Source organism: Primulina huaijiensis, chromosome 13 (assembly GCF_012295235.1).
Source record: "Primulina huaijiensis isolate GDHJ02 chromosome 13, ASM1229523v2, whole genome shotgun sequence".
Taxonomy (NCBI): Eukaryota; Viridiplantae; Streptophyta; class Magnoliopsida; order Lamiales; family Gesneriaceae; genus Primulina; species Primulina huaijiensis.
Window position 1 is genome coordinate 13,257,858 of NC_133318.1, and position 15,113 is coordinate 13,272,970.

A 15,113-nucleotide genomic window follows, 5' to 3' on the forward strand; every position below is an offset into this window, starting at 1 on the left:
AAATAGCATATCATAATTTTCTGTTGAGAATATGTTCTACGCGAGTGGCCCATAACATAACGTAACATAACATGAATCATGAATCGTCTGATCAGACCTAACCACAGTATACTGGGCGGTAGGGATCATCACAGCCCTTATCCGTACCCATACATGAACATGAACATGAACCGGTCGTAGGTCACCGGGTGAAGTAATAATCCCATAAGCGTGAAGTGGCCACAAGACATATCGCATATATCTCAAAAATAAACTTTTATATTTTTATGCACGTAATATAATTAAATATCATGTTTTATTTTACTGAATGGGTTGGATCATTCCCAGGCTCGCTGCATCCTAATCCTAACATGAGAACATGCAAATAAACTTAACTTGGCCAAAACCTCGTAATTGAACCCAAAAACGGGACAATTACGCCCAACGAACTTAGTATTCAATCATGGATTCGTACCAACCCGAACCAACATCAAACCATAATTTAGCCATGATTAAAATACTCTTAAAATATTGGAAAACATGACCATAGGGCTGTAATACACGAAAATTGTGCATGGAGGCCAAAATCATGAAACGCTCTTTCGAGAGTTACTTTGGCACATTGCACCGTAAATTCTCGTACGACCTTTAAACCTAACCAAATCACAAACGGCCAATAACATGACCTTCTTAACTCAATAAGGTACTGTCCAGTCCAAGGCCATAGGCTAAAAGCCAACCAAGAACTCGAAACACACCTCTGAACCGAAGGCAAAGTTGCTGTAAAATTTCAGCGGCAGCAACTGTGCTTGCTTCGCTTCGATTACAAGGCTAATGTTCATTGGGGCTTGAACCACCAACCAGAGCCTCTTTCCAACATCCTAAGGTATGGTTTGAACCATGGCTAAGGTCCCTATGCCAACCATAATCCAAACAAACACCTACGACAATCCGAAGTCCCACCCGAGAACACCATGCTGTGCTGTGGAGGGCGTTGCTTCATTTTGTTGTCATATATCATTCCAGGGGCCATTTGATCGACCATGGCATGATCTAGACATCATGAGCTATTGTGTGAACCATGGCTAAGGGCTAGAAGCCAACCAAGATCCACCCAACACACAAATTTCATAACTCACACACCCAAAACCGAAAAAGAAGGAAACCGAGGGACTTGTCTTGTTTGGTTTAAACTTTCGATGGGTTCATGAACCAAGCCATGAAAGGTCATCTTTGTCATGTCCTAGACATGCTAAGGAAGGGTCCTAACCATGGTTACATTCCCAAAAAGCAACCAAGATTCGAACCTCCTTGAGCATTCAAAAAACCAGAATTTCGAGACTCAACTTGCAACTATGGTGGAGTTGCTGTCAAGTCTTGAATCCAGCGAGTAGGGGCTTGAGCTAATGGACCAANCTATTGTGTGAACCATGGCTAAGGGCTAGAAGCCAACCAAGATCCACCCAACACACAAATTTCGTAACTCACACACCCAAAACCGAAAAAGAAGGAAACCGAGGGACTTGTCTTGTTTGGTTTAAACTTTCGATGGGTTCATGAACCAAGCCATGAAAGGTCATCTTTGTCATGTCCTAGACATGCTAAGGAAGGGTCCTAACCATGGTTACATTCCCAAAAAGCAACCAAGATTCGAACCTCCTTGAGCATTCAAAAAACCAGAATTTCGAGACTCAACTTGCAACTATGGTGGAGTTGCTGTCAAGTCTTGAATCCAGCGAGTAGGGGCTTGAGCTAATGGACCAACATGACTCCAATACACTCTAGTACATGCCTAGGTGCAGCCTTGAATGCCTGGAACCGGGCCAACCCCTGAAATCACAAAAATCATACCAAACGTGAAGCACAAGTGGGAGTAAAAACAATTCTGCACTGATTTTCGAAAAGTTGCTGCCATAATTTCGAATATGCTTCATGATTCATGAACAAAATATGGTTTAAAAACATGTATAGGACTTGATTGAAGAGAAAAGAATAATATATACATGCCTTGGATTTTCTTGAAACGAAAACAAATCGATACGACGACGTGGCGCGGCGGAGACGGAGTTCTTTTCTTTTGTTTTCTCTCTTGTTATTCCTATGAAGACTCACGATTTTTCTCTCTGAAATGCTCTGAAATTTTCGAAAATGAGGAGAGGGAAATGGCTAAGAGGTGAATGAGGAAGTTGCAAGATAGAAGGGAGAAAATGAATCTTTCTATCCTTGAGTTGATTGCTAGATATGAATGATATAATATGGTGGGATTGAGGGATGATATCAAGGGATGATGGCCGATTTTTATCATTTAAAATAGGGTAGAAAATTGATTAATTATTTAATTATTGAAGATTTAGATTGAAGGGATTAATCATACCAAGTGAGGATTAAGGAATGATATCAATGAAAATGAGTTTTCAAACTTTTAAATCCTTTGAAGTGGGGTGGCCGAAAATTGCTATTAAAATGGGGTAAAATATTGCTTAGTTATTGAATTTTAAATCTTTAAAGTTTTATCTACCCATTAGGTATTTTAGTGAATTAAATAAATTAGTTTAGGATGGTAATTATCTTGCATGCATGGCTAATTCTTTTAAATTAAATTACTAACATGTTAAGTTATAATTTCATAAATAAAATAAGCCTAGATTAACTTATCTCAATTGATCACATATTTTATTTTAGGCTTTTAATTAAATTATTGGACATAAAAGAATTTATTTACTACTTATCTCTAATTAATTAATTAAATTCTAAAGCTTTCTTTTACATGAAAATAAATTATTATTTATCTTAAATAAATTCTAGAAATGTTTTTTTATCATTAAATTTTATATTCATACTCCAACTCCAGTCCGGCCTCACTTATTTAACTGAAAAGATAAAACTAAACTTATGCGATTTAAAAATGAATAATCATGACCAAACAGCTTTAAGATGCCTTAAATAATAAAGAAATCATTTTTAATTTAAAATACTAGAAATTATGCATGGCTTATACGTAGTCTGATTTAACGGATTCTACAAGTTGGATAGATGTTATGTCGGAAGAACTGAATCAATTTAATAGAAATAAAGTATAATACTTAGTTCCTAGACCTTCTCATCAGCCAACCTGATATATTTATGGAAACAAACTGAACGAAGATAGTATTGTAATTATGAATAAAGCGAGATTATTTGTTCGAGGATTTAGGCAAGAAGAAGACATAGTCTTTCATGAAACTTAGTAGCTAGACTAGAAGCAATTAGAATTTTTCTTGCTTTCGTTGCTTATAAAAACTTCAAATTGTTTCAGATAGATGTAATGTGTGTCTTTCTAAATGTCCTACTTCAAGAAGAAGTGTATGTGGAATAGCCTCCAGGTTTTGTTAACATACTTTTCTTAATCACGTGTTCAGATTAAATAGAGCCTTATATGGGTTAATCAAGCACCTCAAGCCTGACATGACATTTATCCCACTTTTTATTTGATCACATTTTTCAATTGGTTTAGTTGATAAGATACTATTTAAATTTTTTAAAGGTGATCATACTCTATTAGTTCAAATCTATGTTTATGAAATTATCTTTAGATCTCCTAACTAAAAAATATGAGATAAGTTTGCTAACCTGATGCAGGACACATTCGAGATAAGCATGATGAGTGAACTGACTTTATTTCTTGGTTTGTAAGTCAAGTAGTTGGACGCTGGAACTTTTGTCAGTCAGAAAAAGTACACCAAAGAATAAATGAAGAAATTCATAATGGAATCATGTTCAGTTGCGACATCCTCCATGAGCTCATTTGTTAAGCTTGATAAAAACGAATGGGGAATATCACTCGAGGTACATTGCATCGCAGTTTAATAGATTATCTTTTTTTCCTAACTACCAGTCGACCTGATATCATGTTTGCAATTTATACGTGTGCTCGTTTTTAGTCTGATCCGAAAAAATTTCATTATTTATCTATCAAGGAAATTATTAAATATTTTAAATGACCACAAAATGTTGGATAATGGTATGCTAAGGACTCATCGTTCAATCTAGTTGGATATTCTAATACATATTATGCAGGTTGTAACCTTGACAAGAAGAGCACCAGTGGATCATGTTATTTCTTGGAGACCGACTGATTTCTTAGTTCAGAAAAAAGCAAACATCAATCCTCACTTCAATTGCAGAAGCTGAATGTCTAGCTGTTGGGAGCTGTTGTGCCCAATAGTTGTGGATTCAAAAACTGAAGTCACCAATCTTCTGCTATAACACAAGTGCAAGTGATATGACATACAATTCAGTTTTGCACTCTCAAACTAAGAACATTGATATTCATAATCATTTATCATGTGTTAAAGAAAAACATCCGGTTGAATACATCTCAACAACAAGCTGTTGGCCTGTTCACCAAATCGATTATTGAGAATAAGTTTTCTTTCTTTCAAACCATTGAGTAAGAAGTAGTTGAAATAGCTATCGCTGGCCAAGCTCCTTTTGAAAGTAATGCAAAGCCAATAAGTCAGGTTGAAGAAGCGCATATCGAAGCATTTGTTAGCCAGAGTGACTCGGGTTTACCTATGATTGAACAGACAGATCCTTCAAGCAGTCAGGCTCCTGATTTGACACTTGCTATATCTAAAGAACCTCCAAGGATAGAGCCTTATTCTCCTATTATGTATCTCTCTTATGAAAACACATTGGAAAAAATTCATTCGAGCCTCACAACTATTTCTACTTCTATCAGAGTTCTAAAAACTAAAAAGTAGTAACTCGAATACTGAAAAAGCTTTGGAACCATTCAAGGACAAGATGTTCAAGGAGGTGTCAGACTTATCGGAAGGAATGATTGACATATTTATTAGACTAGAGAAAATTAAGAAAGCTCAGGTGGCTACTGCTACTAATCCTGGTAGGCAAATACAAGCTAACAATTTTCAAATTTGCATCAAGATTGAGGAAGTCCAGGATAACTATAATGAGAAGATTGACAGAGTTAGCACTCAGTTAGCAACTGTTCTTGTCTACTTGAAGGCACCATATATTATTGAAAAAAAGGGGAAAAGAGGTCTTTGAATCCTCCAGGCAGTTTTATAAAAATGAAAAACCGAAGCAAACTGATCAGTCTAAAAGGCCAATTGACATGCATTATGGATCTCAAAAATATTATCATAGAAGATGGTGCTTAGAGGACATGCTTTGTATTTTTTGCAATTCAATATGTAATTTATTTTTTATCAATGAATTCAATATTTTGATTCAAGGGCATAATTTTTTCAAAACACCAAAAATGAGAAAATTGTTGGAACATTTTAGTTTTGATCATTTAACAAGGTTGCTGATCAAATGGATAATTATAGATCATAACTAACTGAATTCAAGTAGAAAACTGAATATACACGAGCAAAAGTTTCTAAGTCAATCAGAGTCCAACAGACTATCGAGCCAAACTGCTAGTGCATTACTCAAATGCGAAGAAGGGTACTGATAGGCAAACTAATCAAAGAACAACTGATGAAGCTTATCTGATAGCAGTTTATTTCAATCGATCAGTCATCTCAAATCTAAATATTCTCTGAAGATTATCAATATACTCAGTACTTAAGAATCAGAGCCAGATAAAATTTTTAGTACTAACAGTCACTGATTTCCAACAGAATGTCAGAATTCATGTGCAATACCAAAATTATGCGATCTGTCAGAAAGGACGATGACATGGCAACAACGACATCTGTATTTGAAAATAGATATATGATTTAAAAAGATGATTGTTTCGAATGAAGACTATAAATAAATCAGTTAAACAAGCTTTTTAATATCTTCAAATCTTTGAATTCTCCGAATTTCTTGAAATTTTTTTCTGTAAGTCAAACTGATCAAAGCAAGTACACGCGGATATGTTAAAATCTGATCAATTGAGGATCAATTTGTACTTAGAATTTCTTTGTGAAATCCTTGAAATTGAGAGTAAGAAGTCTTACTGCTCATTTTATTAAGATTGAAGTTTACTAAGAGTTTTAGTTATGCAGTAATAAGTCTATTGAAGTGAGTGATTTCAAAATGTTCATCAAAGTCTTTTAGCGTAATCCTTCCGTAAGGAAGAAGAAGTGACGTATGAGTATTGAATTTTCCAAACATTCAGATACAAACCTGTGCAAATTTACTTTTCAGTCTACATGCATTTAATTTCTATTTGATAACCCAACTGATTTTTGATTTAGGCCATTTTTGTTCAAAGAGTTTCAATCAATCTATTTCCGCACAGTTTTCACTGTTGACTTATTAAGAACCCAACTGACAAGAATTTCATTTCAATATTGTTAACCCAACCGAAATATTTATAATTATTGAGATTATATGTTCAACTATCTCTAAATTAATCTTCAATCCTAACAAGGGTTCGGGGATTCCCCCAACCCGCACATCGCCCTGCCCAATTAATTTTTTGTGACGGAGATAAGAGCGAGGATGAGGATTTGATATCCGTAGGTCTTGGGAATCCCCAAACTCGAAAAAGCGGAGATCAGAGCGAGTATGGGAGCAAGATAAATTCGAGGACGGGGATGAGAAGTAAACACATCCCCATCCCATCTCGTTGTCATCCCTATTCATAGAATTGATCATATTTTACTTTTAAAATACTATTTATTTTAAAATTTATCAATGTTAAAATGAGTTACAGTTATTCGCATAGCAAAAAGCAATTTGAAAATAATATAAGATGTTATAAGCTCAAATCTCATATGAATAACAACTTTATATTTTATTGAAACGAATGTTATTTAGTTTTTCTTTAGTATTTATTGCTTAATTTATAATATAATGTGTTGCATTTTTTTTACATACATGTTTTGTGAAACAAATTTCGCCCACAAGATTAAAATTTTCTAGTTGCGCCCATGGACTAGTGTCCATTCCGCGTCAAAACAAAACCCTCTCCTTGCCCGTTGTAATTAAAAAAAAAAATGTTTTTCGTTAACGCCAAATTGAAAATTGAATATACCAATCTCCCACAATTCATTTCTCTCAGTCAGATAATGAAGTAAAGAACACAGTGATCACTGACATAACGCACAATATATGTGTATGTGTGTGTGTTTGCATCAAAACAGCTTTCAAAAGAAGATTAAACACGATCCATCAAGAAGTTCAGCTGTCTTAATTACCACCAAGGAAAGCAGCATTTCTGCATTGAAAACGAAGCTGAATAAGAACATAGAAGATCCAAGATCAGACAGGATGCAGTGTATCATGACTAACCTTTGGTTCGTTGGATGGTTGAATCCGTGGGCTGTGAGACGGATATTTTGGTGGATTTGACACATGACCAGGTGTAGGATTCCTTTCCTCGCGTACTTTATTGAATACATGGGTGAAATTTTCGGCCGAATGAGGATCATGTTCGTCCCAATCGCCAAATTTTGGAACAGCTGCACCTTTTTCAGGCTGTCTTTCGAAATACAATCAATAACGAGGGTCCATTCAGTAAAAATCGACGATAAGCTTATGGGTCGTAGGCAGTACAAAACCACAACTTTTAACATGGAATGTTATGCATGTCAAACTAGTGGAAGAATGATATAAATGAAGATTAATAAATCTGCATTAACAGAAATCTATAGAAACATGAAAAGTGATGATCACAGTAACTTACACTATTGTCCTCTCGAGCAATCGGCCCTAGCCGGGATCTTGCCCGGATACCATGATTATTCTCGTAGTTTGTCCCTTCCCATGGCACAGAACCAATGCCTCTCCCGGTATTTCTCTCCTGTGGATGATGAGGTGAACTCTCAAAGCTATACTCAGAACCTGCACTAGACCTTGTAGATTGACTAGGTCTGTTCACACGACCACCATAACTCGATTCACTAGGAGGTCTTCGCCTCATATTTTCGTTTCGAGCTGTAGAATTACTGAACTGCCTAAAGTCAACATCTTCCCTGTTTACTCTATGCTCATGAATTTGCTTGACTGATCCCCTTACAATAGGTTCCTCTGGTTTAGTCCTAGTTTTTAGTGGAGCAGCAGGAGCAAGTGGCCGAGGTTCAAAGTTATGGAACATGTCTGGATTCTCTAGGGGATCATTGGGATTAATCATTTTCTCACCTCTATTTTTTCTTGCCTTGTCAAAGAAAACCGTGTAAGGGACATCGTCTTCACTTTCCCAGTTACCAAACTTTGGCACATTTGAACGCTGCTTCGAAACAGAAAACAGAAAAAAAAAAAAAAAAAATTTGCCATTCTGTTCAATTTTAAATACAGGTTCATATATGAGAAAATAGTAAGTCTTCATATCTTTAAAAAAAATGGAAAAATCATATGGTTCAGTGGAACTTGAATGCTATCCAAGTTGAAGGCTTAAACAGAAATTATTCAAGATCAAGTTTGTGATACCCTGTAAGTAGTATGCAATTAGCCTCAGAAGGTGGGGCTGAGGTTGGAAACATTGACTGCAATTGGTTCTCTATTACTCTGTAATATTTGAAATCCTTCACAATGACTCAAGAAATATGTATTTGAAAGAAACCTTAGACGTCCCTAAGAATTCCTATGATGTATAATTTTGTCAAACCATCTCTTAATTAAAGAAAACAGAAAAACTGTGCGATTACTGCGTGCCCAAAAAAGTCAACGAAAAGCAAGCTGTCAAGTGGAACCTCTCAAATCCAAAGAATCAAGAAAACTTTTCCAAGTTTTAGATGATCATTTTTCTCAACCAAACCAAATTACAAGTTAACATATTGTATGTATCTAAACAGATAATCCAAAGTCTTCCTGCACAAAATGTTTCCTACGTCCGAAGAAAAAAACAAAGGAATAACATTTATATATACATATATATATAACAGTAAAAGCATGAACAATCTTGTGGATAGAAAGGAAAATGATGCAAGAAGCAAGCTTAGATTTGTTTACTGTTTGCCAATTCTAAACTTACGTTAAGCTAAGCTATTCATGACTACATTCTTTTACATAACAAATATCAAAGATCGATGGATCAAAAACAAAGAATTTCAAACATACTTTTGAAGGCAGAAACTAGAAAGCAACAACTGATAAACAGAACAAATTGATTAAAAATTTAAACTTACAGCCATATATTTTTCTTGAGCAGAATTGAAGAAAACACAATGAGATCAATATTGGAAGCAGCCCAATTTTTTTTTAAAAAAAAAGAAAGTTTGCAGAAACTACTCGGAAGCCAGATGACGTGAGAGGATTAACATAGGAACGAGTTTACTAAGCATTGACCGTATACCCAGTCTTCACTCGTCTTCTGTTTTGAATTGTTCTTGCAGGTTTCAAAACTTTTTTAATAAGGAAAATATTTTATTTTTTAATTATTTTCAAATTTTTTTACGACAAAATTAAAATATTTTATAGGTGAAAATATAAAGATTCCCGGCAAATTTATCATTCTATGTTGTAATGTTATCGACAAAGATAAAGACGAGAAATAAGCCGGTATGTACTATATGTATGTAAGTGTACGTATATATGTGTGTCAGTGTATAATAAATTTTATATCTGATGTTAACTCGGTCAAACATCTTACAAGGAGAAGAAAATTTATAGAAATTTATAATTACAAACTTTTATAATCAAATATTTTTAAAATATAAAAATTAATTATTGATGATGGACAGTGTTTTATCAAATCATTTTAAAAATTTAAATTTTGTTAATTGACGTATTAAAGTCAATCATCTTTTCATTTGTATAAATTTGATTTTCCTAAAAAAAAAAATACATTCTAACTCATTAAATGTAACAACTCGTAGTTAATATTTAAATATTTTCAAACTAGTAATCATGTATATTTTTTAAGTAAAAATTATTTTCTTTTTGATATTTTGGAATTTTTTTTGTTTTAATATTGAAAGGAATTAATTTCTTATTATAAAATATGAATTGAAAGATTCAAACGACGTCGTTTATTGTCTTATTATAAAATACATTCAAACGACGTCGTTTATTGTCTTTTTCCCCTCTTTTGTTTTCATTAAATTTGTACCTGATTTTGGCCAGCAACTTGGCTTCTTCAGCAAAAACACATCCTCAAAATTTGGTTTGCTGGATTAATTACTAACAACAAGGCCAATATAAATAATAATTAAATATTATTTTTTAAACAATCAATTAATTCATGCAAAGTTTATTACTATTAAAATTTTAAAAAACACACTGAGAAATCAAATTAGACCAAAATCACCCGATAGAATAATTAAATGATAAATTAATTATTAGCTTCACTTAAAAAATTAAATCTCAACAAAAATTTAATTAAAGGGTAATTTTTAAAATAATTATATAAATTAAATTCTTGTTAAATTTATTTTGTATGAAATAATATATCTAGTTTAATTCTATTAAGTTAAATTAATGATTTTAACATTATTGATAGTTAGAAGTCTGAACCTTATGTTAAGTTTTTGAGATACTAAGAGTTTCAGCTAAGCATTGGTACGTCCTGCTGAAGTGGGTAGTTGCAAACCATTGTAATTGTCAAAGTCTTTTAGTATGATCTTTATGTAAGGAAGAATTAGTGACGTATGAGTTATTCAAGTTTCCGAACATTCAAAAACAAACACATGCAATTTACTTTTCAGTCATCTTACTTTTATCGTCAGTTTTGTAGCATTATTGTTTCATACATTAGCCATTTTTGTATTCAAACAAAATCAGGGAGCCTATTTCCGCGCAATGTCCAACTTTTGGTTTATTGATACCCAAATGAAGAGAATTAAATTTCATTGTTGCTAAGCCCAACTGAAGTATATTTAATAAATTATTAAGATTGTTTATTTACCCCCCTCAAAATCAATCTCGGATCCTAACAACTGAATTATTGATCGTATGAACTTTAATGATGTCTAGAAATTTTTTGGTGCATAAAAATCTTAAGCCTTAAAAAAATCATTCCGATAAGGTGAAAATGTTTGTTTAATTTGTATTCTTATCGAATGTAGGCGGCACTTGACCATTCATAGTATTCTCTTGATGCCATGAATTTCAATGGAGATATATGCTTTACATATTCTTGAATAGCTTTCTTTCTTTTTGAAGGTATAATAGTGTTAATTGAAATGAAGGCTCAAAATGTCTGAACTATCACTACTACAAAAACGACAAACGACAACGGATAGCCATTTTAAAACTGTTGTAACTGAGGGTGTTGTTGAAAGTCCGTTCAACGACAACGGTTTTTATCTGTTATGGTAGATCAAATTTGCGACGGATTTTAAAAACCGTCGCAAATAAAAATAGCGACGGGTTTGAATAAAATCGTCGCTAATTCAAAATTAGCGACAGTTACATAAACCGTCTCTAATTTAAAATTAGCGACGAGTAGCAATGAAGTCCGTCGCTACAATTAGCGACGGTTAGTAATCAAGATTTCCGTCGCTAATTTGTTTCGAAAAATAAAAAAATACTTTTAATAATTTAATAAAGCTAAAAGAAACTAATAATTCAAACTAAAATCGTATAAAAGAAAAAAAATTTTAAGTGTTGTGAAATAGTAAAATCGTGTAAAAGAGAAAAATTATAAGTGTTATGAAGTGGTTAGAAAAATTTTACGTGTTGTGTGAAAGTGATAAAATTGTGTAAGAGAGCAAAATTTTAAGTGTTGTGTGAAGTGATAAAATGGTGTAAGAGAGAAAAATTTTAAGTGTTATGAAGTGGTGAGAAAAATTTTAATTGTTGTGTGAAGTGATCAAATGGTGTAAAAGAGCAAAATTTTAAGTGTTGTGAAGTGTTGGGGAGGAAAATGGATCGAAAACGGAGATATTTATAGACAGTTTGCGACGGGTTTTGGTTAAACCTTCGCTATTGGCGACGGTAAATGTTAAACCGTCGCATATTTTTATTTGGCAACGGTTTGGATTTAAACCGTCGCTAAAATTAGCGACGGTTTCAAAAAAAGTCGCTAATTGTAGCGACGATTTTTATTAAACCGTCGCTAAAATTAGCCACGGTTATTTCAAAACCGTCGCTAATTTAAAATTCGCGACGGTTTTGATAAACTGTCGCTACATTTAGCGACGGTTGTTGAAAAACCGTCGCTAAATATTGCAACGTTTTCCAAAAACATTGTTGTTTGTCAAAAAACCACGCTAATCGACAACGGTTTCTTCAAACCGTTGTCCGTTGACCCTAAAAAACGCTCAAAGACAACGGTTCTATAAAACAGTTGTCATTGATCCCAAAAACCGTTGTCTTTGACCCCCCAAAGACAATGGTTTTTTGCCCCCCAAAAGACAACGGTTTTCGATAAAACCATTGTTAAAAAACATACGACAACGGTTTTTGTGAAAAACTATTGTCGTATGTGCGTTGTTGTATACAGAATTTCTTGTAGTGTATTTATTTTTTTCATATTGGAATATACTTCGAATTTGACGAGTTTGGCTTATCTCATCTTTAGACTATTTTTGAAAAACTGAAATGCATGAAAACTGATGATGCATTGTTATTATTCATCTTTTTGAATTGTGTATCTACTTATTATTAAATTAAAAATGTTAGATCACATCTGTTTCAAATGAATGAAAAAAAATTCCATATATATATTAAGGAAATTAATATACATTTAGAATTATTTTTAGGTTATGTTTTTAGGAAATGTGAAATTATTATGCATTTTGATTAGAGGATGTACCTTGCATTTTGATGAAGAAGACAATGTAGTCATATTTTTAATGTCTATAAACTATATTTTGGGTATGCTGAATTTAAAATCTAAACATATTTTAAAATTTCAGACACAAATTAAATGTAATGCTAACTTTTAGTTTTATATTATACTCGACGATGTAAATGTTCTAAATTTTAATTTAAGCATTAGCATACTAATATTCTTATATTGTTGAAAGTTGTATTCATTGAAAAAATAAATTTGACAATACTCGTTGAATTCAGAGAAATGATATGAAGAAATTGTTAACAACTGGTAAAAATATTATTATTAATATAATATTATTTAATTTTAAAATCATTAATTTAACTTAATAGCATTAAACTATATATATTATTTCATACAAAATAAATTTAACAAGAATTTAATTTATATAATTAATTTAAAAAATTACCCTCTAATTAAATTTTTGTTGAGATTTAATTTTTTAAGTCAAGCTAATAATTAATTTATCATTTAATTATTCTATCGGGTGATTTTGGTCTAATTTGATTTCTCAGTGTGTTTTTTAAAATTTTAATAGTAATAAACTTTGCATGAATTAATTGATTGTTTAAAAAATAATATTTAATTATTATTTATATTGGCCTTGTTGTTAGTAATTAATCAAGCAATCCAAATTTTGAGGATGTGTTTTTGCTGAAGAAGCCCAAGTTGCTGGTCAAAATCACGTACAAATTTAATGAAAACAAAAGAGGGGAAAAAGACAATAAACGACGTCGTTTGATGGCACAGTACCGTTTGCTGTTTTTCTTTGCACCGCATAGGATCTGAACCTGTAACATATGTCCATGTTTGATTTACATCTAATAACTTTGATAAGATCAATTAGGAGGGTCATCGTTGAGCTACGATAGCTAGGTTCTTGAAATATTGAACACCGATGATTTAAATCGAGTTTGGTTTTCAAACCAAGCGGAAGACACTCAAAATAATCTTTCGTAGAAACGATTAAATATTTTGTAAAGCATTTAAAAATATTTGCATGTTGAATGAATAAAAATATTTTGGTTGAAGCATTATCAAACACTTTGTGTGCAATATTTTGGTATTTGAAGAACACATAAATTGCTTCAACAATGCATATTTAAAAACAGTTGAAATGATAAGTAAATACAATAAATAAATAGACAAATTTTTTTATGGGTGTTCGGAGATTAACAACTCCTACGTCACCCATTCTTCCCCTTGGGAAGGGTCCACTAGAATACTTTGATTTATACAACACCTTGTACAAACTCATTTCAACTTAGGACTTATCTCTTGCCTAATTGGAATTCCTAGCACACTCTCATTCGTTCATTCATTGTACGAATCTGTACAGTGAAAGATTATTTTTAATGAAAGATTATTTTATCTACAAAGTTCAGTGAATATCAGTTCTTGAATTTTAAGGTTTGTCAAACATCTAAAAGAAGGAAATTGTTGGAATTAGAATTTCGGAGTTTGACAAATTAAGTGTTTAAAGATTGCCCGAACTGATGGACTCAACTGAACGCAACGTAACTGAGTTTCCCGAACTGATTATTAATGCGCTACAAATCGAAGGTGTAGAGCCCAAAATCAGTACACGTAACTCATGCATTTATTAAATTTTTAGATTATTTATTTAATTTTAAAATGATTTTTATCGATGCATGATTTTTGATTTTGCATTATTTTAAATTATTACATGTTTAATTGATGCACGTTAAAACGTTTTCTTGAGTTTTATGTTTCAGACGAATATTCGATGTGGGATCGGGAAAAAAGACCGGTGACGATTTAGGCGACTTATGAATGATTTGGTATTTTATTTCAAGTCAAGAAAATCAGTATTTTAAATGATTTATGGAATTTTAAGCATTTTAAAGCCTAATTTAATTTATTAGGTGATTTTAATATTTTAAACTTTTCAAAAATATTAAGTTGAGTAGTGGAGATTTTAAATCTTGTAAATTTTTTAATTAAATCTTTGAGTGGGGTTAAATCATTAGATTAAGAATATTGTGTCACTAATTATTTGACTAAGCAATTTTTAGCCCCTAATTAATTCCCTAAACACACACACACGTTCACAACACACACACTATTTGCATTCTTTTCTTTTTGAAGGAAACCTAGGGTTCTTGAGTGTTCTTTCAGCAGCCATCTTTTCATTGCAAAATTCCTGTAGAATCATGCTCATTTTCGGGCAAGAAATCGTGTAGCAAGCGTCTCCCGGTCATCTCCGGTAATCCACCGCGTCGGTATTCGTTATCTTCGTGCGTTCTAATGCAAAGGCATGCATATTATTTTATTTTCTGCATCGATCTTGTCGTAGTAAGTATTTTGATGTTTTTGTGTGTAAAAATCCAGTTATGTTATGCAACATTTGAGCAAAAATGGTTGAAACGATTTTGAACAAGTTTTTAGATCTCAAAAACTGAATCTCCTGTCATTTCGAATCTTGCGAATTTTCAGTCGGTTTTTTGATAAACTT

At 32.6% G+C, this 15,113-nt stretch overlaps 1 protein-coding gene across 2 annotated transcripts; it reads right to left on the reverse strand.

The window, feature by feature from the left end:
- Positions 1-6,950: 6,950 nt before the first annotated feature.
- Positions 6,951-9,242, reverse strand: LOC140990936 (RPM1-interacting protein 4-like). 2 transcript variants are annotated; one of them, XM_073460813.1, is made up of 4 exons: positions 9,048-9,242; positions 7,607-8,149; positions 7,213-7,398; positions 6,951-7,138 (listed from the first exon to the last, which is right to left on the reverse strand). In XM_073460813.1, exons 1-4 carry the CDS (start codon positions 9,051-9,053, stop codon positions 7,115-7,117), a joined length of 759 nt encoding a protein of 252 aa, XP_073316914.1. In that variant the 5' UTR covers positions 9,054-9,242; the 3' UTR covers positions 6,951-7,114. The 2 variants fall into 2 exon arrangements, with proteins under 2 accessions (XP_073316914.1, XP_073316913.1); XM_073460812.1 differs by lacking the exon at positions 9,048-9,242 and having other exon boundaries at positions 7,607-9,038.
- Positions 9,243-15,113: the final 5,871 nt, after the last annotated feature.

What these genes read in the sequence shown, in the direction of transcription:
- LOC140990936 (XM_073460812.1), bottom strand. Translation starts at nt 8,248, where the DNA reads ATGAAGACTTACTATTTTCTCATATATGAACCTGTATTTAAAATTGAA. An exon ending in TTGCTCGAGAGGACAATAGT is followed by an intron (nt 7,399 to 7,606) that starts GTAAGTTACTGT and finishes TTCGAAAGACAG; the next exon opens with CCTGAAAAAGGTGCAGCTGT. An exon ending in AACCATCCAACGAACCAAAG is followed by an intron (nt 7,139 to 7,212) that starts GTTAGTCATGAT and finishes TTTTCAATGCAG; the next exon opens with AAATGCTGCTTTCCTTGGTG.